Source organism: Hyaena hyaena, unplaced genomic scaffold, assembly GCF_003009895.1.
Source record: "Hyaena hyaena isolate Hyena2069 unplaced genomic scaffold, ASM300989v1 scaffold_317, whole genome shotgun sequence".
NCBI lineage: Eukaryota > Metazoa > Chordata > Mammalia > Carnivora > Hyaenidae > Hyaena > Hyaena hyaena.
The window spans coordinates 1,992,046-2,018,308 of record NW_024080950.1 but is presented as its reverse complement, the minus strand read 5'-3'; the positions used below and the strand labels follow the sequence as shown (position 1 = coordinate 2,018,308).

General features: G+C 40.5%; 1 protein-coding gene across 1 annotated transcript in view; it reads right to left on the bottom strand.

Annotated features, from left to right (window-relative positions):
• The window catches only part of LOC120242836 (myosin-IIIb), a 208,393-nt gene that overhangs the window by 31,207 nt on the left and 150,923 nt on the right, over positions 1–26,263 (bottom strand). The window contains exon 9 of the mRNA XM_039248793.1: positions 7,088–7,243. Within this exon, the coding sequence (XP_039104724.1) occupies positions 7,088–7,243 (156 nt within the window). The remainder of the gene's footprint in view (positions 1–7,087; positions 7,244–26,263) is intronic.

Below are 26,263 nucleotides of genomic sequence, written 5' to 3'. Positions count from 1 at the left end.
TCATTATAGTTTCATCTCTATGCCTGCATTATGGTTAAAATCATTTGTATGTGAGAGTGCTTTTTAATATCTCATCACTGGGCTACAGACTTCTTCTTTAGCTGCTGGCTTTAGGAAAGATATTGACAAGTATCATATATTTTGTCCAAAAGTGATTCTTTAATCCCTTAGCCTCTTCTTGTCAACTATACTTGTAGAAGCAGGTAGGTCAAAACAGGGCCGCAGGAGCCTCACAAAAGTGTGGCAGGATGAATTCTTCCCTTCACCTTCACCTATGATGAAGAACAAAGCATTAGGAAGCCCTCTGAGGCAAACTCAGTATGAGAAGGAAATAAAACTTTTTAGTCGAATAATTACAAGAGATGTGCTAGTGAAACAGGTTAAACGCTGCACTGAGAAATGCCTGGTGGTATTCTGGACAGTCACATAGTGACATGTCCACTGTGAAGGATACCTCCGCTTAGCTCTTCCACACTCAGGATCAGAGCCCTCTCCTTCATCCAAGAGGAGAATTGGAAGGAATGGAGAATGACTAACCTCCCACTAGATTCCAGATACAAAAGGAAATAAAATCTGTTGAAGGTGGAGGAAAAAAGGGGTAGAGAAGGAGTTTAAAAAAAAAAATGTCCAGGCTCAAAGGTAGTAGTCCTCAAAACTCTAAGACAAAGGCTTCTATGGCCAGGGACAGAGTTCAGGGACAAATTGACAAGTTGGAATAGATCAGAGGAACTCCCTTTTCACCACATTCAAAGGATTCCATCCATATAATGAGGAAAATGTTACTCAAAACTGGAGAAAGAGTACTATTTTATTTCTTCCAAATCATTATTTACATTTCAATATCCCCTTTGATAACAGAGATGATGAAAGAGAAACTTATTTGACTTTAACTACATAATCATGGACCTAGAATGAGAAAAAGAATGGCAGGCCATCTAGGTGTGACACCATTTTACTAAGAGTCAAATATGAATGGAGATACCACCGAAAGAACTTTAACTACATGTGCTCTGTCTTGACCTAGAACTTAAGTTTGTATCTATCAAGCAAACATTACAATACACAGACTAAAAAATAGAATTGTTTGGGTGGAAATCACTGTATCATCTCCCTGTTTTTTCATCTAAGCATGGTTTTGACCAGAATTCCAATAAACCAGCAACTTATTATCAATCATTATTAGCCAGAACTTGATATGCCCACCTACTCTAGGCAGCAAGAATCAGTGACAACAGCAGAAAATTAAATATTATTCACTCAGTTATAGACCTATAGATAGACAGCAGATACTAATTATATCAGGGTGTGGATTTATTTCATATCTGTGAGGAAGACAGGAAGATCTTTAACCTCCTATGTGTCAAACATCTTCAGCACTTGATGAAGTCATCATTCAGAAGTCATTCATTAACACAGGAGTCCAGGAACTCATCAGTGTATGTAATATGGTGGATGTGGATGTGGATGAGTATGTCTGTGAGTGCACACATGTTTGTAGGTAAAAGAGGAAGTAAGTGAACAAGGCTCACTGGGGAGGGCTAGACAGTTAAGCAGTGAGAAATCTGTTTTTAAGGGTCACTGCTGCAGGTTGAAAAGAAAATCAGAAAAGCTGAGGTCATTGTTTTAAGCAGCCTCAGGCAAATTGCAAGGGTAGACTAAAAATCCATTAAACAGAGCAGAAAACAACCAGCAATTTAATTCCTCTACCAAATAATACTTAGAATAGACCCCTGGCATTTGAGGGCTTAACATTTGTGGTTTCAGCGAGTCCCAAGCCACCCACAGGGGAAAGACATGCTGGATCTTGTAACTGTCCTGAGGCCTGCAGTTGAGCCCACGACCGGAGGTTAGAAGGCAGGAGAGAGTCATGGCACAGGCAACCCAGCACACTCCTGCCTCCACTCACATTCCAGACAGTGGCTCTGCTCTTCTCCCACTAACTTCTGTGAAGTAATTAAACAAACAAATATGTTTTCATGTCTACTTCTCTGAACTTTAATAATGACGTATCATGCCAGATGTTGCTGATGAATTCAGGGATTTATAAAACTGGTTTGGGAGAAGAGTCCTTCTGAAGGTCAAGGCGATGGAAGCTGATACAAAGGACGTGGCCAAATTGTTTAAAAGCATCCCTGACAATTAAGTAAAAAAGAAAGAAAGAAAGAAAGAAAGAAAGAAAAGAAATGTAGCCCCTAGCTAATGTTCACAGCTAGAATGCCTAGATCCAGGAGAGGGGAGATGGGGCCTCACCATCTAAGCCCTTCTTCATGCACAGTGTGGTTGCTTCTCTATAGTGAATAAGCTCCCATGATTCCTAGCTTGTTCTTGAACACTTAATGATCTCAACAGAACTGAAGTGCACCACTGCCCATAATGCCCCTGCCCTAGCTCCACCTTCTACCCACTCACTGTGAGAAGGTAGTGGAAGGGGCCTCCTCCCTGCTCCCCTCTGCATTTCAAACCATACTTCTCCCTAACCAATCTTCCCCTTTTAAAATTCACACCATCCTTTGTATATCATCTCCTCCAACAACTGACCCCAATCTCCTTTCTCTCTATCCATTCCCTTGGTATCAGCCTTTGGTCCCCCTACCTCCCACCAATCACTTTGTTAATTCTTCCCACATGCTGATCTCAGGGTCCCTCAACTTGTCAACTAACAACTTTTATTTCTAACGCCACTAAGTATGTCCACAAGTTCAGTCATGACTAGTTCTCAGTTATTTCTCAAAATCTGTACAATCCCTTTCTCACCATCCACTCACTGAATTTGCTCTTCATCTGCACTGTAACTGTCAATCTCCTGACCTAGACCAGACCTCAAAAGTTAAACCTCAAAAGTTAAAAAGCTACTCTAGCTTCGCTTTCTTCCAAATCCCAAAAAGACCCCAAGGATACTCTCTTACTCATCTTAGCTCCCTTGCCCCCTTGTCTACCCATCATGTTCATCTAAGACAGTCTCCAGTCTTGAGCACCAAGGTAATTAGCATTATCCTAAACAGAGATAAACTTCACAACAACAGAATGCTATTAAGTTCCTCGTGGGTTTTCTGTGCTATTGAGCAATCGATCATGTCCATCTTTAATAAGCCCTTTATCATATTTCTCCTAGTGGCTATTTCAGAGCTAACATTTTCCTGGAGTCCACAGCCTGCTTTGAGACCTTGAGACCACCTTAATTTTTTTTTTTTTTGAAAGATAAAGGGCATTCAACATGAGTTTCCTCATAGGACTCTCTCTCCTTACCCCCATCCCTGCCCCTCAAATTTTCTAGATATCTTCATCTAATCCTTTCTGTGTCTTTCCCAACCTAGAGGTTCCTCCTAAGGCCAGTCTTCCTTTTAGGCCTTTGTTCCCACTTCCTCTTGCTTCCTCTATTACTTTCTCTCTCTTTATTTTCAGTGTCTCCCTAGACATCAGATCTTCCCCTTCCTCTGTCCAAGTTTCCCCAATCCTTTAAAAACCTGCCTTCTCCCCCTCAAATTTTCAACTTCTCTCTCCCCTGAAGAAAATACTGAAGTTGATAGAACATTCCTTGATTTTGCAGGAACAGTTAGTTTTCCCTGCAGGCTGTTAGGGCTCATTTCTCTGAATTAGCTCTCAAAATTAAACAAGTATGTCCAGCTCGGGGACCCAGGACCGTCTGCAATACTGCATAATCCTACCCTGGACAGAAAGCTGGAAGTTTTGTATAATATCTGTAAGTCCTTGGCATTGCATTTGGTAGAACAGGAAGAGGAAGAAAGTTTCTTTACCGGTCTCTGTCTCCTAGTGTCTTACAATTTCTGTTTGATTGCAGTCTGAACCAGGGCAGAGAGGCAGCCTAACTTGGGTAGACCTTGTGACACTTCTCTCTCTCTCTCTCCCTGATCTCTCTCATCCAATCCACCACAAGGTCCTGACAATGCCATCATCTTAATACCCTCTGTTATTTGCAACTGTTACAACCTGCTCCCTCATTTCTCTGGCTCCCGCCTTGCCCAGCTCCATTACATTCTCGACACTGCAGTTAGAATGATCTTCCTGGAGCACAAGCCTCCTTGAAAGCCTTCAGGGATTAGTGACTTAGTCCTTGAGTGACTAAGGAACAAATCCAAGCTTCTTAGCCCATCAGAACCTGCCTTCTGCCTGCCATGCTTCTCCCTCCTCCTGTTCCATGCCAGGCTCCAGTAATGCTAACTAATTGTTCACCAGATTCCTTAAGCTCTCCTCAGTCTCTGTGCCTTTGCCCTCTGCTCACAGCTCATTATTCCCTTCTATCTAAAATAACCTCTTTCCTCAACTCCTCTGCTCACAGCTCATTATTCCCCTCTATCTAAAATAATCTCTTTCCTCAACTCCTCTATTTGTTCCATAGGATGCTCCAAAGGTCCAGGGGTCTTTTCTTCCCAGGTGTTCTAGGAAGTACTTCAACATCCAGGTACTTTTCATGTTGAGCTGTTCTCGTCTGATTCTTGTCTGTTTCACACACTGGACTATTAGCTCTTTATCAGGAACTGTATCTGATTTGCCTTTGTAGTCCCTCTGTTCAGCAGAGGGCCTGACACACGCACACATATAAATGTCTCCTGAATGAATAAATGAATAAATTAGATTTTAAATGAGATAAAACTGGTATTTTTGACGTTCAGTAGCTCAGTACTGTTTATTTTCACGATGTCATGTGATAAGTACAGATGAATCTGCACAAATTAAGAAGTCCAAGAGGAGGTGTGGCACAGAAATGAAGAACTTTGAATTAAACAGACCATGTATATGACTTCTACTACTGCTAACACTGTGAGAGTTAATTTTGTAGTAAGAGCTATTCTTTTTATGCACTGACTCACTTAACCCTCAAAAGAACCCCCGTTTTATAGATGAAGAAACCTCGGGACAGAACAATTTAATAACCTGTGCCTAACTGGCTGAGCTGGGATTCGAACCTGGCAGACCCAGTGCTTTTAACCACCATACTGTACTGCCTGCCGGGTGACTATAACTGTGAAGAAGAGGGATAAACTGGGTATCTGTCTCACTCATCTATGTACTCACCTCAAATTTTCTTTGTTTCCCCCACCTTATTTTGTAAACTCACAACTTTAAATACACTGAATTACCAGCATCAAATGATATTTGAGAGTTTTTCTGGGTGGGCTTGAAAAACACCTCGGAAGCCAAGCCCTGCCAGTTGCTAAAAGGAAGTAACAGCGTGAGAAAGGTGGTAGGTTAAGTGTCAATTACAAGCATTGTGTTCCCTTCAGAATTAATTTTCCTACCTCTTAATAAAGAAGGTGCTGTTTAAAGTTTTGATTCTTTTGTGAGGTTGTGGGCTTGTTGTTGTTGTTGTTGTTTTATTTATTTACTTCTTTTTAAAGTAATCTCCACACCCAAGGTGGGGCTCAAACTCACAACCTAGAGATCAAGAGTCACACACTCTACTGACAGAGCCATCCAGGCATCTGTGATTATGGGTTTTTTTTTTTTTTTTAATAACTTTCAAGGAAATACAAACTCCTGAGTGAAACTAAAGACGCTGTGAGAAGACTTTGCTACCATCTGAGACTTTTGATAGCAAAGAAGTTAACAAAGATCGAGAGAAATTAGAGGAAGCGGGTGAGAGCGACTGGAGTCTGATTTTCTTGGTAAAAGAAGGAAAGTCTTTAAAAAGAGAACATACGTCTGGGCAGACACAGTCAGGCCAATGTGAAAAGCTGAATAACTTTGCAACCTAAGTCTTAGAAATTGTTCTGCAGTAGATTTCAAACAGAGAAAAGGAGGAAAGGCCTGATTCAACTTAGAGCATTTAAGTGCTGGGTTTGTTTTTTTTGCTTGGTCTATTTGCTTTGATTTGATTTCATCTTCATTTTTGGTGCTAGTGCTGTGTGTGGTGCAAAGAAGTGGGTGGTTTGGGGGCAGTGGCTGATTTATAGGAACAAAAGCAGGGAAAGAAAAGGGATTTAGTTCCCTGGGGCTTAAATGCAAGTTCCTACTGCTTCAAAAAAGCACCAAGTCACAAGAATTTCTCTACCCTGTAGGCAAGCCATAGAAACACAAATGACAGTGGAAAAGGGGACAGAAAGAGTAGGAAAAATGTGTTTTGAGCTCTCCAAAAGGGAACTTGCTGGCTGGTGGAAGGGAAAATCAGCAAGACATAGTCACCTTGAAACCATGCCTCCAGTTCTAAGGGTTCAGATGCTTTTTGATTTGTAAACAGTGTTCTGCAGAATACATGAATATTTCCAGAAAGTGTGACCACTATTTTATTTTCTTCACCTCCAGTCCTCTGAATGTTCTCTTACTAATAATGGATTAGAGCTTATCTACATCCTGGCCAGTTCTACAAAAACCAAATAATTGCTGAGCTGGGAAGCAGACTTATTTGCATTTTTAAAAATTCTGTTAAAGAGAAATTCTGCCACCCTCTGGACAGAAACCAAAGATCTATTTCTTAGAGACCACCACGGAATGCCATTTGATGCAACTGTCCCTGAAAACAAACGTTTATTTCTTAAAATCTACGCTTTGGAAAAGGAGGGCAGGGAGGGAGAATCACTTGTTCTGGAGAGCACAGACATCACCTATGGGGGAAAAAATCATTTAAAAATACTAAATTGTCCCTAAGGAGTCTTTAACTAAAGAATAGGGTCTCCGAGCACATTAGAGAAAAATCCTCCAGTGTTTAACCTGTAATCTTTCCAAAATCGCTTTACAGCCAACATTTCTGCTTTCCAATCAGCAACGGCCAAGTACTGATTTCTCACACAATCTCAGCAATGGCTGCTTCCATACAGCTACCTCTATTGGTTTTAAAAATTCACATTTATATTAAATATAAACACATAGGTGTGTGGCGTTTAACTAGAACACAAGGGCACCGTTGAGAGACGATAGCCATAAGAGCACGAATGGACAACTTGTTTCTAAAGCTCTCCTGATCTCATCCACTGAGTGTAGAGTACTTAATGTCATGTAAATGAAACTCTCAAAAATGCAGGATGTGATAATTACCAGTACTAATGCCGAGCAAATCAAAACACATGAGACACCATTCTTATAAATAACCAGAGAGAGGAGTAGGAAGACATGAAGAGGATGAATACCATACCTAGTTTTAACAACAGGGTTTAGATGCTTCTGGTCTTGGAGGACCTTGGCCAGCTGTTTTTGCAGAAATAAAACCTTCCCGTGGGCTTCTTTAATAAATGGGTGGTCGAGGAGATGTGTGACGGAAGGCCGCTTTTCAAAATCCTTAATAAGACACCTGTTTGCAAAAATCAACAACAATCCAAAGTACAATTTAGATACCTGGTTCCTCTGTGAATATGAGAGAAAGGAGGCAAAAAAGCTCATTTATAAAACCTGATCACTAACTTTACACAGCTCTTTCTTTATTCATACGTACCAGGGGGTAAAAACGAATAATAATTCTCTGCTAGTCGAATTAATCAGTACATCAGAAGTCTATTTTATGTTGAAAACACAATAAATTTTTGCCATTAAGTGAATTTGAAGTACTCAAAACACTGAAAAAATGGACTGATAAGACTGAATTTTCTGTCTGAATTTTCACTGCAGAAATGTTTACAATGGAGTCAGGCAGCTTAGTCTACATATTTTAGAAACATATAAAACTATATACTGTCACCCAAATAAAATTCTAATATGTGAAATGTCCACTATTTGATGGTAAAGAAAATGCATTCAGGAGTTTGCAAGGAAAGAAACTGATCATCAAGAAACCTTCACAGAGAAAGTCCGACACCTTGATTTCTAATGTTTTCTAAAGAAGCAGAAAAACGTCAGAACAGGAAAGGACCACAATATAATTCAGAAGAACTGGAAGGGAATTACACAAACAGGGAACAAAAAGTCCATTGCAAATAGTAAAACTTGGGTTGCATTTAAACTCCTTTGTGGTTAATTGGTTAAAACCACACTGGTATAACCACTTTTTTGTTTCAGATTCAAATGCCCTTTTCAAAGAAAACAATGATTTAGTACGTTTTGCTGCATGCCCTATGTTATCAAAGATGATTCTGATACAATGAAATTTTCTAGTGAAATTGAATCTGATGAATACCCCTCCAACTACCATTGTATTTTCACTCTGAGTTGGTGTCCCTGATAGGAGAAAGAAATGTCAACAACTGCCCTTTTAAGCTATCAGTTTTTAGCTCACTTTGGAAGCTTAGGATAAATTCTAAAAGCCATTCGGGCTACTGTGCGAAACAAACGTTTCCAGTTTTCTCAATACTGATGGGACAGCAACATCTAAAACACATAATATTTTAAATAATGAAATGTACTCACAAAGAGTAAGAATAATCAGCTTCACCTTGAGCGTCTTTTCAAAACATTTAAGCAGAGTTCTTAAAACAATCCTTAACTGTTGGATTTACAAAATGGCTTTAATCTTTTCACTTTACATTTCAAACCACTTTCTGATCCCTCACCTCCTAGTCCTGAAAAGATATTCAGTTAATTTCCCAAAAAGTCAGTTTTAGAACTGATTCAAGGGATTTCCTATCTATTGGAACCAGAGCTTTCAGTTAGAAATGCCAGAAGAATCTAGATTATCTTCAATCTGTTGCCTGCAGAATTATAAATACCACCTCTGCCTTGCCATGGGAAGAAATCAATCATTTGACTCTTATGGGTTCAGGGGACTTTGGTATAATCTAGTAGTTCTCTTACCAAAAAGAGAAAAAAAATCAGTGCACATCCTTAAAAAATACTATGATCATGTTTTTATATTAGCAATCTTCCCTGGATTCCAGGTATATTCATCTGTAAATGTACAGTTGACTACCAAAGGAAAATAAATTTGTTTCCCTAAGCACCTGGAAAATAAGGAACCTCCTGGTAGTTATAGGGTCAGTAGTGCAGGTGTAGGGGCCCTGTCTTCCTGGCTTGAGGGTCTGTAGATGAAATCTCCTAAAATACAGTCTATGTCCGCTGTGAGTTCCTGCTGCAGATGGACACTGAGGCTTCACACACACCCCCTCCCCCCCAGAGCCTTGGAGGGCTTGGGTAGTACAGGAGTCCAAGAATCAAGCCTGCCCAGTGATCTGGGACAGGTCACACTACATCTTTCCTGCACTGAACAAAAGTACTAGGGCAACCCTCAACTGTTTATGGACTAGTGCCAACACTTCAAATGGGTAAACTCAGGACTGCGAATGAAGGTGGGTGTCACATTCATTAATAGAAAATTCATAGCACGTGAATGGGAAAGTGGGATGGAACCGACTTTTCCTTCTTCCTCAGGTCGGTGCCTTGAGACAGTGTTCCACATGAGGCCTAGAAACAAGGTCCTTCTGGTGCTTCAATAATGAAAGCTCTTTGGATAGTGTTTGAGAGAAGCTAAGAAACCCATACTCCAGTTTTATGAAAATAGGTCTCTGCTGGAGTCTGGGAATGTAACTAAAGGTGCTATAGCTTATTTCATAACTTTGGCATCCAGTGGGGGAGAAAGGTTGCCCCCAAGGTTGCTAGATCATTCGGTATTTTGGAGATGAGCTCTCTTTATATCACAGAGGGAGTAAGAGAAACGGTAAGTAAATAATGAAGCGAGATAATCAAACAGGGAAGAAACTAACAAGTGGATCTGTTGTCTCTTGAAGATCCCCAAAATGAAGATAGTAGGCATTCTACTCTCTGGAAGCAATGAGCAGAAGAATTTGTTCGTTCTCTCAGTAAGACCCGAGTGGGCTGAATGTCATCTCATTGGATCAGCAAAACTGAAAATGCGTATATATGGGAAGAATGCTAAGCAGAGTTGTGGCATACCCAGCTGCACTGGAGGATTTTTAGGCGAAGGGCATAAAGACCTTGAGGGTATAGCCTTATTCTAAAACACTTTTGCATACTTTTTTCTCATGGGGAGCAAACAGCCAGACCGAAATGGAATTATTATTTTACTGATAACCGAGGACAGTACTACCTTAGGAGCAGATAGGGCTGAAAGTCATGCATTACTAAACTCGAGGTCATTGGAATCATATAATTTCACTTGTTCAGCAAACATTTATTACACAGCCAGAATTAGTCAAAATAAATTAATTCACAAAGAATTACGACCCTTTTCCTTGAGGATCTACAATCTAATTGGAAAAATGGAAGGACAAGAGAAATATAGGAAACAGCAAAGGCCAGTGTTTGTTTCTATATGCAGAATGAGAAATAATCACACAAAAGCATAGGATTTTGAAGCTAAGGGACTGAGATTGTCTATTCTAATCCCTTTTTGCAAGAGGTGAGGAAGTTCAAGTCCTACAGAGATAAGGCTAATTCTCTGACTCAGATGGGATAGTCTTTCCCCCCTCTGTACTATATTTTAAATGGCACAAATGCAGCCATACAGAACAGTAGGCGGGACAGGGAATTTCTGTCAGGGAAGCCTTAGTGGGGGATGTAAGAAGTGAGCCAGGTTTGGGAGGAAATCTGGAATGAAATTCAACTCAATTGGTGGAGAAAATGTAGAAGATATTTCAAAACACTGGATGGGCAGTGCAAGAAGCCAGAATGGGCAAGCTGTGTAGCCAGGAACTCAGAAGGCCACCAGAACATTCCCCCGTGCTCCTTAAACTTCCTCCTTTGAAAGCCCAAGAACAATTCTTCGTTTTAGTCCCTTTCCCAATTTTAACTAGGGTATATTCTTTATTGCCTGAGACTCCAAACTCATACCATTTACTTCTGTCAGCTCTTCATTTCTGTCTTACTCTCCTTCCAGGCAGGGATTTAGTGGATTAAGATAGAATCGACTACTGGAATCTGTAAGAACACCTGAAAGCCTCCACGTCATTTCGGAAAACATGATAGAATCCTCCAACCTGACTTGGGAAGAATAAACATTGAAAACTAAGGAGTTATAATATGCTTACTCATTTCAGGATGGCTTTTTAAACCGGAAATTGCAAATGCAAGATGCAGAATATTTTCTCCCAGCCAGGGAGTGAGAGTTTTTAATATTTATTTATTTCTGAGAGAGAGAGAGAGAGAGAGAGAAAACGAGAACACAAGCAGGGGAGGGGCAGAGAGAGACAGAAGGAGACACAGAATCTGAAGCAGGCTCCAGGCTCTGAGCTAGCTGTCAGCACAGAGCCTGATGTGGGGCTTGAACCCACAAGCCACCAGATCATGACCCAAGCCAAAGTCAGATGCTCAACTGAGTCACCCAGGCACCCCAGGAGTGAGAGCTTTTATAAGAGAATGCAGAGAATGTTGACCTCTATATGGGGAGTGGGGGCCAGCCAACACGGGGTGAGTTGGGTGAAACACGTAAGACATTCCACTGAAAAGTGGAATCAGTGTACTGGTCAGAAAGGTCTGGGAAACACTGGTGATTCTCTAACCAAGTAAGTCTGGTGTTTTATAATGCACCTGAACATATGAAATGTTCTCAGAACTTCTGGGATAAAGAAAACAGCTTGATTTTGTTTAAGCCCACATGTCCAAACTTACTTGGCCCCAGACTCTTTCTTGTATCAGTGGAACCAGGGCCCTGCAAATGGCATCCTTGGAAGCACAGCTGGGAGAAATCAGTATGAAGCCCTCGGAATGGGCAGCAGAGTCCTCCTCTCAGCTGACTCGGGAAACACCCAGAGCGTCGGGTTGTCAGCAGCACATTTGAGATACCTGTAGGCTGTTGTTTCTGTAGAAGTCAGTGTCTCAAGCTGGGGAAATACATTCCTTAAGTTCAGCTCTTTCCAGAGTCTTTTACTCAGGGAAAAAGTAAACAAGGATTCAATTTAAGGATACTACTTTCTTCCAAAAGTCTTAAGTAGCTCTTTCATTCCCAGGTGTTTTTAAATCATTTTTTAAAGTCTGGGTCTAGGTGTGGTTCTCTCTATGCCAAGAGACAAAACAAAATAAGAAAATTAAAAATGTAAAACTACCATGAGATAGATTGCCTGGATTTACCCTGGATTTAGAAGGCCATAGTAGGTGGTTTGAACAGGACAGAAAAGTCCACCAGAAGAAAATGGAAGCAAATTCCACCTTTGAAGGAAATCAATCCCTTACCTAATGTGAAATTCTAGTACCTTCTATCATACTTTCCTGGCTGAAGACTAATTCTCGGAATTCATTAGTGTCACCACATTAAACACAGGTTGTGGCAGCCATGTGCTGTGATCCCCCAGCCCAGCTTCTGCCAGAAACAGGCACAAAGGAGACATTTCTTAGCAAGAAACAAGGTTGGGCTTCTGCGTTGCACTCTAGAACCGGCAGGGTCCGTGTTCTTTCCATTCCCAAATGATAACACTGTCGAGACACGGCTGCCTTGTCGCCATAAACTGCCATTTCATAACCAAAATATCAGACACGTGCAGGAGGAAGCTATTTATCAATAGTCACAGGCAGATGTTTATATGAATAAAACACACTTGATAAAGAGCAGCTGAAAAGTCAAAAAACTAAAAGTACTGGTGAACTGGGTGAGAGAAGCAGGAGGGGAAGCAATCCTATGCCATGCAAAACTAGATCAAAACTTGGGATTTGTCTCTTCTCATTTCCTTTTTAATATTCTGTCTTTTTTACTTTCTGCTGTTTTCCTGCGGGTTTAGATTGTGAAGTGTTTGCACTGGCACACAATATCGAAACAGTTTTGATCTGAGCGCACATATCCCTGCCTCGTGATGCATCTTGCTGCCCTGCAGTTCTATCACCGTCACACAGAAGCCTGAGTGACAAAGAGGCCTCTGCATCAAAAGGAGAAAATCCTCCAGGGGATATACTAATTATAGGTTAAATATTGGAGCCCGTGGTGCTCTGTCTTGGAAGGAAATTTCCATTCTGGAAGACAGGACTATGACAAACACAGGCATTTTCCCAAGATGACTAATGCCTCAAAAGAAGGCAGGCTGAGGGACTTGACAATGCATATGTTATTTTAGTGAAACATCACCTCTCCGTTTGGTGGAATATTTAACTGCACTTCAGTTTTCATGAAGTTGACAAATATTGCATGTGGTGGTGTTTTCAAGTCTTGCTGGCAAGGCTGGACTTGGCAATGTCAGCTTCACACCTGGGATGAGAAAGCGGGGTCCTAACATGAAACATACAAGTGAGAACCAGAAGTGCCTTTGCTTTAGTCAGCAAGGGAGGCGTGTGGTTATCAATCAGAGAGAAATAGTATTCGCTAAAAGAGAAAAAAGCCCTGAGAATGTAGGACAGAGGGGTTTAGAACAGGAAGCTCAATGTCCTTTTGAAAGGGGTAACAGGCACAGATTCTGTGTGACAAAGAGCAAGACTACAGGGCTACAGGACAATAGCGCAGCTGCCATCTTGCCTGAAATACTGGGGCAAGGAGAACCCTGGTGCAGGCTTAGAAAACCAGCAAATCAGCCCCAGCTTTAGACAAAGCAAAGAGCTCCAAAGGTCCAGAGTGAGCTCAGAGGAACCCAACAGGGAAGCAAAAAGGGAAAAACATTGCATTTCCTTGAATCTGAGGCTGGAGACAGAGAAGAAACAACTTTTCTCACCCAGGGAAAACTCAAAGGTGAAGAAGGCAACTAGAGGAAAAGCACAGGGTGGTTGGAAGCCAAAAGATAAAATCTAAGGTGGATAGGGACAGAATCTTCCTCCAGAGTTAAGCAACATGCATTTGGGCAGCTAGAGAGAGACCCCATGCAAAAACAGGGCCCAGGACTGGAGGACCTAAGGCAGAGCTGCAGTGTGAAAGCCCCATAACAGGCCAGAGCTGCTGCCTATGTGACATCTGCGAACAAGTCCTCTTCACTTCACACTATGTCTCTGATCCCATGATCAATAGTAAATAATCAGAAAAGCCCAGACTAAGTGGCCATGTTCTTAAGGAAAGTTATGTGGTAACAAAAATTCTAGATTCTCAAGCACTGTTTGTCTGGGGGACTTGCTGGGGTCATAGCTGGGAGGGACCAAGGGAAGAGAATATACTATGAACAACGGGCAGAATTAATTTGGGAGGAGGAAAAGGAAGTCAAAGTGCCAGGCAAAGAGGTGAAGTGACGAGAAGGACCAAGTGGAACCAGGCCAGAGCCAAGGATCAAGTCTAGATGGGGCTCAGGAGACACAACGGCTATCCAAGGAGAAGCCAGGGGAATGTATGGTGGCAGGGGTGGTGGTTTTATTATGATCGTTATTGGCACTTCCTTCTTCGGTTTAATCTGTACTTTTGAAGTATCGTATGGCAGTTGTAAAAAGACCAGGGATGCATATGGCCTCCATTGGACATGCCCCAGCCAAGAAAGATCCCAAAATTTGTGTCCTACAGTTAAGGCAATCTTACAGACTGTAACCAGTGGCCTCAAGTGACCACCTTCTTGCTCCTGTATTTTGTTTCTTTCTTCCTTGGTTGGGAGAGCGCTTTGCAAGTAAGTGTTTTTCCAGGTACCTCAAGCCATGTAGCTCAGTTAGGGCACCCCCCCCCCCCACAATGAGCCATTACATCATTGCAGAGCCTGGAGACTTGCTTACTGGACTGTTCATCTGTGTTCAAATCCCACCATCTGATTTGAAGGGCTGAGAAAGATATGAGCTCTGGGTGATGGGAATCCCGGATGCCTCCAGCTCTCAGGCTGCAGTGCTCCTGGTTCCCAAGGGGCTAGGCATTGGATGCTCCTGCAGGTGCTGCCGAGTCTCCCCTAGGGCCCTACGCAGCCATGCCACTTCCTCTCGTGCCTCTGTAAGGGGCTGGGTTTGGTCAGAGGTCAGCCCTAGACTCAGCCAGCAAACCAGGCACAGGCCTTTGTTTCCTTTAAAGGTCTTTGCTTCAGGTGAAAATTCAGGAAAGCTTTACTTGAAGCAGCCCAGGAAGATGAGGAGTTGTCAAAGAGGGAAGTGATGGCTGAACTCAGAGAAAAGTAGTATGGAAAATGTGGGTGAGTCAGGTCAAAATAATCTAGATGGTGGCAAGTCAATTGAAAAAAAGTTATTAGGGGCACCTGGGTGGCTCAATCGGTTAAGTGTCTGACTCTTCATTTCAGCTCAGGTCATGATCTCACAGCTCATGAGTTTGAGATCCACGTCGGGCTCCATCCTGACCATGTAGGGCCTGCTTGGGATTCTCCCTCTCTCTCTCTCTCTACACATTCATATAGCAGATGATACATGGTTATATATTAAATATTATCAATCTTAAATATTTAAAATAGTATGTTGAATTATTTAAATAACAATGTGCTTAATCTCTAAACCCATTATTCTCCCAAGTGTGACACCTGTACTCACTCATTTAAAAAAAATGTTTGGTGCCTAGTATTGCAGCAGTATCATATAAATAGGTTAAAAACCAGAGATCGAGGTCAAACTAACTCTACTTCTTATGGATATGTGTTAATACACAAGTTAATCAAATTTTCTGGGCCTCGGGGTCTTCATCTACAAAGCAGTGATAATGTCATTGTTGGGAGTAAATGAGATAATCCATGTACGATGCCTGGCACATAGTGAGCATCCAATAAATGCCAGCTTATGGACCAGCCACTGTACTAGGTGCTGGGGATACCCTAAGTCAGTCCATTTGGGGAAGACAGCCATGGCATACCCAATTCCAAGCAGGATGAGGGCTATAAAAATAAATGTTAATGTGCAATGGCTCCTTGAGCTAGACTTGAATAATACTGTGTCCATAAATTAGCTACTTTTTCTCAATGCAATTTCCACCACTGTGAAAAAAAAATTCTTGTTTGACAGATGCCCTGATCAGAACTTACAAAGTTTTGGGGAAGTGGGGGACTCTGAGGGCCTAACAATTCAGCAAAGGAAAGAACTTCTGGCATTTTCAAGTTCAAGCCCTTAGGCATTCCTGTTTTTGAACGAATGGTTAATTTCTTTGATTCAAAAATCAATTTCCATTTTGACAAACAGTTATGGTCTGCTTCTAGTCCAGGCTTAAGTGCTGGGGGATATATGAATTCTAATCCTTCCCTTGATTCTATTTGCTACCCTGCCCAAATTAAATTCGTAACTCCCATTTGCATGCAATTGTATTAACATTTCTTTCCTTACAGGAAGCAGCAATAGATAGCACCCAGCCATCCCCTCTGAGAAATGAACAACCAGTTTTATAGCACCTGAGCATTACAAGCTCAGGACTACCCAGGACTAGAGTGGGAGCTAGGAGAATATAAAACAAACAAAACATATTATAAGTCTCCATAAGAAACTTATCTTCCAAGGTAATACCAAACTTACATATATGAACCATTTAGTAAACCCAGTGGGACGAATTTATTGATTCATTCAAATGCTTATTAGGTATTTACTGGGAATGGTGCTCCACCAAGTGCTTGTGGCGAAACGATGCCTAGAGTGAGAGTGAGAGGTTAGCCTTCAGGGAATTTATAAACAAGTAGAAAAATAGACATAACCATAAATAATAATAATTGAAGGCTGAGAAGTGTAAGCACCAGAGTAGTTCAGGCCAAGTAAACAACTGTAGCTAAGAACAAGTGTTTCATGTGAGAAATGACACTTGGGACTTAAGGTATCAAAGGGAATACTGACAGGAAGTGCAAGAGAGGGGCATCCCAAGTGGGGGGTGCAGTAGGAATAGAGACCCACTGGAAAAATGTGTGGCCCATATGAAAGCAGGGCAGAACAGAACCATGCAGCTGTAATACAGATAGGGGTGAGAATCTGGCCAGGAACATTTTATCCAGAACCCAGAAGGCTTAAGTTTTCTTTCTTAGCCACACTGAACTGTTTTTTTTGAGCAGGGAGATAACACAGTGAGATTTTTCTTTAAAAAACAAACAGGTGCCACATTATGAAGTAAATCAGAGGGAGGGAAGGGGGAGGATCCCTTTGGGAAGCATACAGACTGAATTAAGGAAACGGGAAGGGAAAGGTGATGGTTATAGCTACGAAGACAAGTCAGGAGTGAATAATGATAAAAGAAGGGGAGCCTGGGTGGCTCAGTCAGTTAAGAGTCAGACTCTTGATTTCAGCTCAGGTCATGATCTCATAGTTTGTAAGATTCAGCCACAAGCCTCATGTTGAGCTTCATGCTGAGAATGGAGCCTGCCTGGGATTCTCTCCCCTCCCCTCACTCTCTCTCAAAAATAAATAAATAAACTTAAAAAAAGAAGAAGAGGAAGAAGGGGCCACTGGTGGAATCTTCAGGCAATTAGACTGAAATTTACAGGATGTACCTGCAGCTAAACCTTGGCAAATATAATAATCTACTTTTTATCTTCACTACCTAAATGTAACCTCTCCTGTTGGGAGCCATTCTCAGCCCACACTAGTTGACACACTAGTTGAGAAAGTTCCTGGTGAGGTTAAAGCAAGTTTGAACGATCTCTTGAAATTAGATGACGACTGATATCCACCCCCACTCAATTATTCCTGCTTGAGTGCCAACCTGCAAGGTACCTTGTTGATTGGTATTGGGAGTGACTTGTCCCCTTATTCTGGCCCTGGTATGATGATTGCACCTTGTGAAGGAACCTATTGTGGGAACTTCTTCTTTTGATTATGGGAACAGACATCATGTCTCCTGTTTTCCTCGATACTTTCCTTGAGCTATAAACAAGCTAATGACCCTTGAGCTATAAACAAGCTAATGACCCTTACTCATAAAAGATTGACCTTTATGTATACAATTCTGTTTCTATCGTTACATTAGTCCAAGAGGTTCATACAGTTCAACATGTAAATCAGCTAACCAAAAATGTTTCTCATGCCCTAGCTATTCAAGAAATCATAGACAAAAAACTAGACACAAAGGTAAATGCACTCAAAGAGGCTATTCTAAGGTACGGTTGGCTCTCTGGTGCCATAAAGAATATAACTGGACAGTTAAGTCTTGCCCAGAGACAAAGAGCCTAACAGAGAGAAGGAACAGATAAGGGCAGAACATAAGTTACCACATATAGCTTTGCTAACTGGTGATGTATAGCAGTCCCTTCCCTAAGGCCTGCATTCCACAAACACCTTTCCTTACACTGGCAGCTGTGATGAGGATGGATAAGAGTATCTACAACTTAACCTATGACTTAATCTTAGCATTATTAAAATGTGTATGTTATCCTGTTTCTCACTAAGAACACCCTGTTATTTTCTTAGTTACTTAACCTCACTATAATTGGGGTAGTTCTGCAAGAATATTTCTGTAAAACCTGTTTCTATATATTTTCCAAAAAACATCTTATCACAGAGAACTATCCATTGTAAAAATCCCATTTTCTGATGCCATGTTAATGTTTGACGCATAAATAAAGACACCAAAACCGACAGGGCAGAGATGACTGCCTGGTGATCAGAAAGAATCTTGGGGCTCCCTCACTCTCTCTCTCTCTCCAACATCATCCATCCTTCAGGGACCCCTGGACCTGGACTCCAGCACTCTCCCAAAGGAACTTAGGTTTTCATATTACCAATTCAATGGTCCCTTTTTACTTTTCATTCTACTCAACCTCTTTGTTCAAGCTGTCATTGATGGCCACTGTTGACCTGCCTCACCTTCATGAAACATTCTCTTCCTGTGCCTGAAGTGATGCTACATTTCTTCATCATTCTCTTACTTCTCTGACCACTCTGCTCATTTATTTTCACTACCAGGTAGAACAAGATGACAAAAGAGAGGGGACAGAGTATGCAAAGACATGAAGGAGATGAAATAAAGTTACAGTACTTATGCCCATAGGCTTGGAATCTGCTGAACAAACAGACTTTGCCTAGTGGCTCAAATAAACTGAACTAGATAATATGGAGAGAATTTGCATCCTTTGGAGATGGATATCCCTATTCTTAGAAATGCACAATCTCAAACCAGGCTGTAGATTCTGCTAAAAATAAGTGAGCTTGACTACTATGTGCATGTCTGGCACTAAGTGAAAATTAAAAGTGTAAGAAAGCCAGCAAAAGCTATTACATAAAATTTATGGTTGATTAATGACTTTTTTAACAGCTTTGATATAATTCATATACCATACAGTTCACATTTCTAAAGCATACAATTCGAAAAGGTTTAGTATATTCACACAGTTGTATAGCCCTTATCATAATCAATTTTCTGAATATTTTGATCACCCCCAAAAGAAACTCCATATCCATTAGTAGTCACTCCCCATTTTTCCTCAACCTCTTCAGTCCCAGGTAACTACTAATCTACTGTTTCTATGGATTTGCCTAATTTGGACACTTCCTTTTATATATGTGGTCTTTTGTGACTGGCTTCATTCATTCAGCATAATGCTTTCAAAGTTCATCCTTGCTGTAGCACATATCAATACTGCATCCTTTTTATTGCTAAATAATGTTCTATCATATAGATATAACACATTTTGTTTATCTATTCATCAGTTGATAAACATCTGGGTTAATTCTACTTTTAAGCTATTATGAACAATGCTGCTGTGAATATTTGTATATAAGTTTTTTTTTTTTTAATTTATTTTGAGAGAGAACATGAGCAGACGGAAATGGCAGACAGAGAGAGAGAGAGAGAGAATCTCAAGCAGGCTCCATGCTGTCAGTGCAGAGCCTGGCACAGGGCTCAATCTCATAAACTGTGAGATTATGACCTGAGCTGAAATGAAGAGTCAGACACTTAACCAACTGAACCACCCGGGGACTCCTGTATACAAGTTTTTATTTGTTTGGATGTTTGGGGGTTTTTTGGCTTTAACCCAGAATCAGGAAATGTATACAAGTTTTTATGTGGACACATATTTTCATTTCTCCTGGATATGTATTGCTGGATCAAATGGTAACTTTATGTTTAACCTTCTGAAGAACTACAAGACTGTTTTCTAAAGTGGCAGCATCATTTTACATTCCCACCACCAATGTATACAATTGATTTTTACTCCAAAATCAAGAACAAGAACTCCACCCTGTTCTACAAATAATTTAAGGCACCCTACAACACTTGTTTAAGGTATATGCAATAAGATAAAAAATAATTATAAGCAGAAGAGAAAAATGAAGCAAAGGGTGAATTAGGGAACAAAAATAGAAATTAGAGTACCAAATAAATTACTTTGGTAGAATGGAATACTACATGGCAATGAGAAACAATGAAATCTGGCCATGTGTAGCAACATGGATGGACCTTGAGGGTGTTATGCTGAGCGAAATAAGTCAGGCAGAGAAGGACAAATACCATATGTTTGCACGTATAGGAGGATTAGGAGGAACTTGACGGAGGAACAAGGGGGAGAAGAAGGGTGGAAATGGTGGGGGAAAGGGAGAGAGGCAAACCATGAGAGACTCTTGAATGCTGACAAAAACTGAGGACTGATGGATGTGGGGGGGAGGGGGGGATGGGCATGAAGGAGGGCACTTTGGGGATGAGCACTGAGTGTTATGTAGAAACTAATTTGACAATAAACTATTTGTAAAAAAATAAATAAATAAATAAATAAATAAATAAATAAATAAAAATTACTTTGGTAGAGTGGCCACAAATGTGACTCTGGGCTCTGTTGCAGCCAATGTGAGAGGGAAAATGCAGTCTGCTCTATGTTTCTTAAAATCCATGATATAAAAACAGACTAGCTACTTGTAGAACTATGACTATATGATGATGATGACTGGCAAGGAGACTAGAAATATAGGTTTCCTGGGCTTTCATAGAAATGACTCTATATAAGGTAGTGAATATTATTTCCCTCCAATAAACATGGCCATGAGTTTCAGAACTGTTTCTTATCTTCAATCCCAACTGATATCTTTTACCAAAGAATTATATAGTAAAAAAAAAATTCTCCCTGTGTGGCCAATACAAGGAGGCACAGAGTTCTCTGATCTTAATCCAGAGCTAAATCTATCAGTTACTTGGTAAATTGTTACAGTCAGGTCCCCTGATTCTTAAAATGCTGAATGCAGATGCTGGCATCCATCAAAGAAAGGAAAGGCAGGGTGTCAAGCTAGCATGTACAATTGACCATTTTTACTACACGGGTCCACTTATATATGAATTTTTTTCAATAAATACAGTACAATACTGTAATTGTACTTTCTCTGTAAATTTTTTTCTTTATATTTTAACATTTTTCTATAGTTTACTTTATTGTCAGAGTACAGTATATAGTACATATAATATGCAATATGAGTTAATCAACTCTTTATGTTAACAGTAAGGCTTCTAGTCAGCTGTAGGCTATTAGTAAAGTTTTGGGGTATCAAAAGTTATATACAGATTTTCAACTATGTGAAGGGTTAGTGTTTCCAACCCCCACATTGTTCAAAGGTCAATTGAACTATTCACTGCAAAGAAAAGAAAGAACATTGCTGAAACATTTAGCCCATGGATGAAAAGCAACTCAAAGGAAGGAGCAATTTAATTCCACAGGTGGGGCTTGGGAGAGGGCAAGAAGAGGACTGAAGCACAGCCCAAGTGGGAATGGAAATAGTAAGACTGTCAAATTTGCTTTTTAAATAATGACAATACTGGTTCCAACTAAAATATCAGGCCATGGTAGAGGAAGATTAGACTGAAAAGAAAAATGGCCAAGAGTTTCAATAATCTGGCTGGCATTGTGTCTGCCCACATTTAGCACCCTTCCCTTGATGCGTGTTTTTGTTTTGTTTTGTTTTGTTTTTTTGGTAAAGATTTACACAGACTAAACACTGGCTGATTGCCAATTATACGAATATTATTGACGGTATAAAATCAAATTGGGGAAAATAAATTAGACCAGGTTTTCATTAATACCCTAACCACTACTGAAAAGCCTGGAGATGGCACAAAAACAAACACTCAGATCAATAGAACAGAATAGAGAACCCAGAAATGGACCCACAAACGTATGGCCAACTAATCCTTGACAAAGCAAGAAACGAACATCCGAAGGAATAAAGACAGTCTCTTTAGCAAATGGTGCTGAGAAAACTGGAAAGTGATATGCAGAAAAATGAATGTGGACCACTTTTTTATATCATACAGAAAAATAAACTCAAAGTGGATGAAAGATCTAAATGTAAGACAGGAAGCCATCAAAATCCTAGAGAAGAAAGCAAGCAAAAACCTCTTTGACCTTAGCTGCATCAACTTCTCATTCACCACATCCCTGGAGGCAAGGGAAACAAAAGCAAAAATGAATTATTGGGATCTCATCAAAATAAAAAGCTTCTGCACAGTGAAGGAAACAATCAGCAAAACTAAAAGGCAAGTGACAGAATGGGAGAAGATATTTGCAAATGACATATCAGAGAAAGGGTTAGTATCCAAAATTCTAAAGAACTTATCAAACTCAACACCCAAAAACAAATGATCCAGTGAAGAAATAGGCAAAAGACATAAAGAGACATTTCTCCAAAGAAGACATCCAGAGCCAACTGACACATGAAAAAAATGCTCAACATCACTCATCATCAAGGAAATACAAATCAAAACCACAATGAGATACCCCCTCACACCTGTCAGAATGGCTAACATTAACTCAGGCAACAACAGGTGTTGGTGAGGATGCAGAGAAAGAGGATCTCTTTTGCACTCCTGGTGGGAATGAAAACTGGAGCAGCCACTCTGGAAAACAGTATGGAGGTTTCTCAAAAAATTAAAAATAGAACTACCTTATAACCCAGCAATTGCACTACTAGGTATTTATCCAAGAGATACATGTTTGCTTTTTCAAAGGGGTACATGCACCTCAATGTTTATAGCAGCACTGTCAACAGTAACCAAAGTATGGAAAGAGCCCAAATGTCTGTTGTTGGATGAATGGATAAAGATGTGGTATATATATATATATATAATGGAGTATTACTCAGAAATAAAAAAGAATGAAATCTTGCCATCTGCAACTATGTGGATTGAACTAGAAGGTATGATGCTAAGTGAGATCAGTCAGAGGAAGACAAATATATGACTTCACTCATATGAGGAATTTAACATACAAAGCAGATGAACATAAGAGAAGGGAAGCAAAAAATAATATAAAAACAGGGAGGGGGACAAAAACATAAGAGACTCTTAAATATGGAGAACAAACAGAGAGTTACTAGAGGGGTCGTGGGAGGGGGATGGGCTAAATGGGTAAGGGGCATTAAGGAATCTACTCCTGAAATCATTATTGTACTACATGCTAACTTGGCTGTAAAATAAATTACAAAAAGAAAAGTATACTAAATGTGATGAAAAAAGAAAAAAGAAAGAAAAGCCTGGAGAAAATACTGTCAGATAATAAGTAGCTGTAAATGTCATGCAAATCAGGATTTTGCACAGCTATTGGCAGCCTTGGTTTATGTTCCTGAGGACACAGACCATCACCATGCCTGTCACCTGCCATCCTTCGGCACAATTTCTCAGCAAAAAAAAGGGCAATAAACTGCAAGACCTAAATGACTGCTTCTGTTGCACTTTGGGGCAGACGGTTCTTCCTGAGGAAGTGGCCACCCAAGGAAGCCAGTTAGTGCTGAGCCTCTGTGCTTTTAGGCCAAGAAACGAAGATTTCACCCCCTGGGGATGTCAATCCAGTGCCTTGTTTCAAGCACTAAATTTTTGAAAGATAAAATATTTTTCTTTTTTAGGCAAGGGAATGAGTAAAGACACCAACTGCCAAAGAGAGCCTGGGGAGTCCTTAACACTCTTCCATTAACATGAAGGAACAGGACAGCTCCATCTATTACATCAAAGCCTTATCAGAGACCCTAATCCTTTCTGAAAGGAACTCTCAGGCAGCCAAGCCTTTAATTTGCTGAATAATAGGCCCTCTGATTAACCCCTTGCAAAGCAAAGTACAGACACTGCAGGCAACAAATGCTCCCAGGGGGTGAGAACTAAAGGGAGTGGGGGCTGGGATGGCTCCTACTCCCACTGTCAGTGAACTAACTCTATGCATAGGTTTCTAAATGGTTATTTTTCTGTTTTCCTTTTTCATTTCCCTGTTCGCTCTCTCTCCTGGAAATATGCTACTTCCATGCTCTGGGACTTACCGTGTGTCCTGAGCTTTAAGCCACTGTAACTCAGTGACATGCATAGATAAGTGATGTGGAATGACCTGTGTTGACAAATCTACTCAGTCTACTCATGGTAGTAAATCAGTGACATGAGAGGCTCTTTCAATACCATTTACCACCACCCTACTCTAGAACAAGTCACCTGTGCTCTGTGAAAAAGGCCAGAAGGAAAAGAGAGACAGAGAGGGAAAGAAAGATACAGAAAGAGAGACAGAAAGAAAGGGAAAGAATAGAATAGAAAAGAAAATACAAAAGAAAAGAATAGAACTAGGACCCCACAAGTAGGAGAAAAGGAAAAGAAAAAAGGAAGAGAAGGAATAATGTCAGCTCAGGCATTTCCCCTATCTGTTCTAACTAAATAGATGTCTAGTATTTTAAAAAAATAAAAAATAAAAAGGTATATAAGGCGCCTGGGTGGCTCAGTTGGTTGAGCGTCTGACTTCGGCTCAGGTCATGATCCCGCGGTTTGTGAGTTCCAGCCCCACATCAGGCTCGCTGCTGTCACCACGGAGTCCACTTCATGTCTTCTGTACCCCTCTCTCTCTCTGCCCCTCCCCCGCTCACACTTTCTCAAAAATAAATATTTTTTAAAAAAGAGGTGGATAATCCTTTTTGTGGGATTCTATTGCTGGAGGAAGACAACTGTATACTACGTTACCAAGGGATAGGTAACAGGTTAGACAGGTCATGGGTTTCACGCTAACGTACATTTTTAAATCATATACATATTGGACTTCCTGCGCAAGAAATCAGATAATGAGATGAATGACTGAATGTATGACACAGTGGCCAATTATTATGTGGAGGATATAAATTCTATTGTGCTGAGGACATTTATCTCTGTATTTATTGACCTGGCTCTGAAAGCAAGGATCATAAATTACAAGTCTTCAATAACTGTATGATAAATATTCTAATAACAAAATTAGACCAAGTCCTATTTCCCCAATAAACTTTCATATGGTTTCAGTTAAAGAAGTAAAATGCAGAGAATGTTTTCGTAATTTTTATTTTATTATCAAAAATTATATGTAGAATGAAGACCATACAGAAAAGCCTATCTATCCCAAACAGTGGTGTGCTGGAGGCCGCACGCATAAGGTTCTCTAGATATTCAGAGAATACATTTTCAGGAATTCTGTGAACTGATTGATGTTACATTGGTAGCCTGAAATTGGCCGCCGTGGGGGGGAGTATTTTATACCATGGAAATCAGTAAATGAGATGAATCAGCCCCCTAGCCCCACCCCCCAATTGTTAAATATCACTGCTCATGGACTAGAGACCCTGGGGAAACTGCCTGATAATTCAAAAGTACTATGATATGGGTAGAAATCTCTTCATACCACGTTTCCCCTCTAATTTTTTCCCTCATTTCCTGCCTTCTGTTGGATAAAAGTTTTCTATAGACCATTTTATCTTTTGTTGGTTTAGAAACTAGACATTGTTTCCCTATAATTTTAGTCATGATCCTACATGTTTAAAATATCTGCTTAACTATAAACTTTCCAGTAGCTCTATCCCCTTTTTGAGCACAAGAATCTATGCATGCCTTAACCACGAACCGAACACAACTGCCTTCCCTGAATTTTATGGCTGTTTAGATTTATCTCACCCTAAATCATCGGCCTTCTGATAGTGAACAGTTACTTATTTTATACTTTCAGAATATTCTATTAAATTATTTCATTTCAAATGAACTTATCCTTCATTTGTTATGGCAGAGAGTTGCCCTTGTTAGCCTTAGAGTTCGTGTGTTTTGACATTTCAGTTGGCAGGCTCAGTCTGAGGAGGAGGAGGAGGATTTCTCCCTTTCCCTCTCATTTTCTCTCTGGGCTTACTCTCTTAGCGTAATGATTTCAGGGTTGTGTCTTCTTGGCTACCTAGGTCTCTAGCACAGAGCCAGTTTTTATTTACTTATTTATTTTTTCTTAGTTTATTGCCAAGTTGGTTTCCATGTAACACCCAGTGCTCATCCCAACAAGTGCCCTTCTCCATGCCCATCACCCACCTTCCCCTTTCCCCCCACCCCCATCAGCCTCAGTTTGTTCTCAGCATTTGAGAGTCTCTCATGGTTTGCCTCCCTCTCTCTCCCCAACTATTTTTCCCCTTCTTCTCCCCCATGGTTCTCCGTTAAGTTCCTCCTAGTCCTTCTCTGCCTGACTTATTTCACTCAGCATAACACCCTCAAGTCCCATCCATGTTGCTACACATGGCCAGATTTCATTCTTTCTCATTGCCATGTAGTATTCCATTGTATACATAAACCACATCTTTTTTTTTTAATTAAAATGTTTTTAATGTTTATTTCTTTATTTTACAAATAGTTTATTGTCAAATTAGTTTCCACATAACACTCAGTGCTCATCCCCAAAGTGCCCTCCTCCAT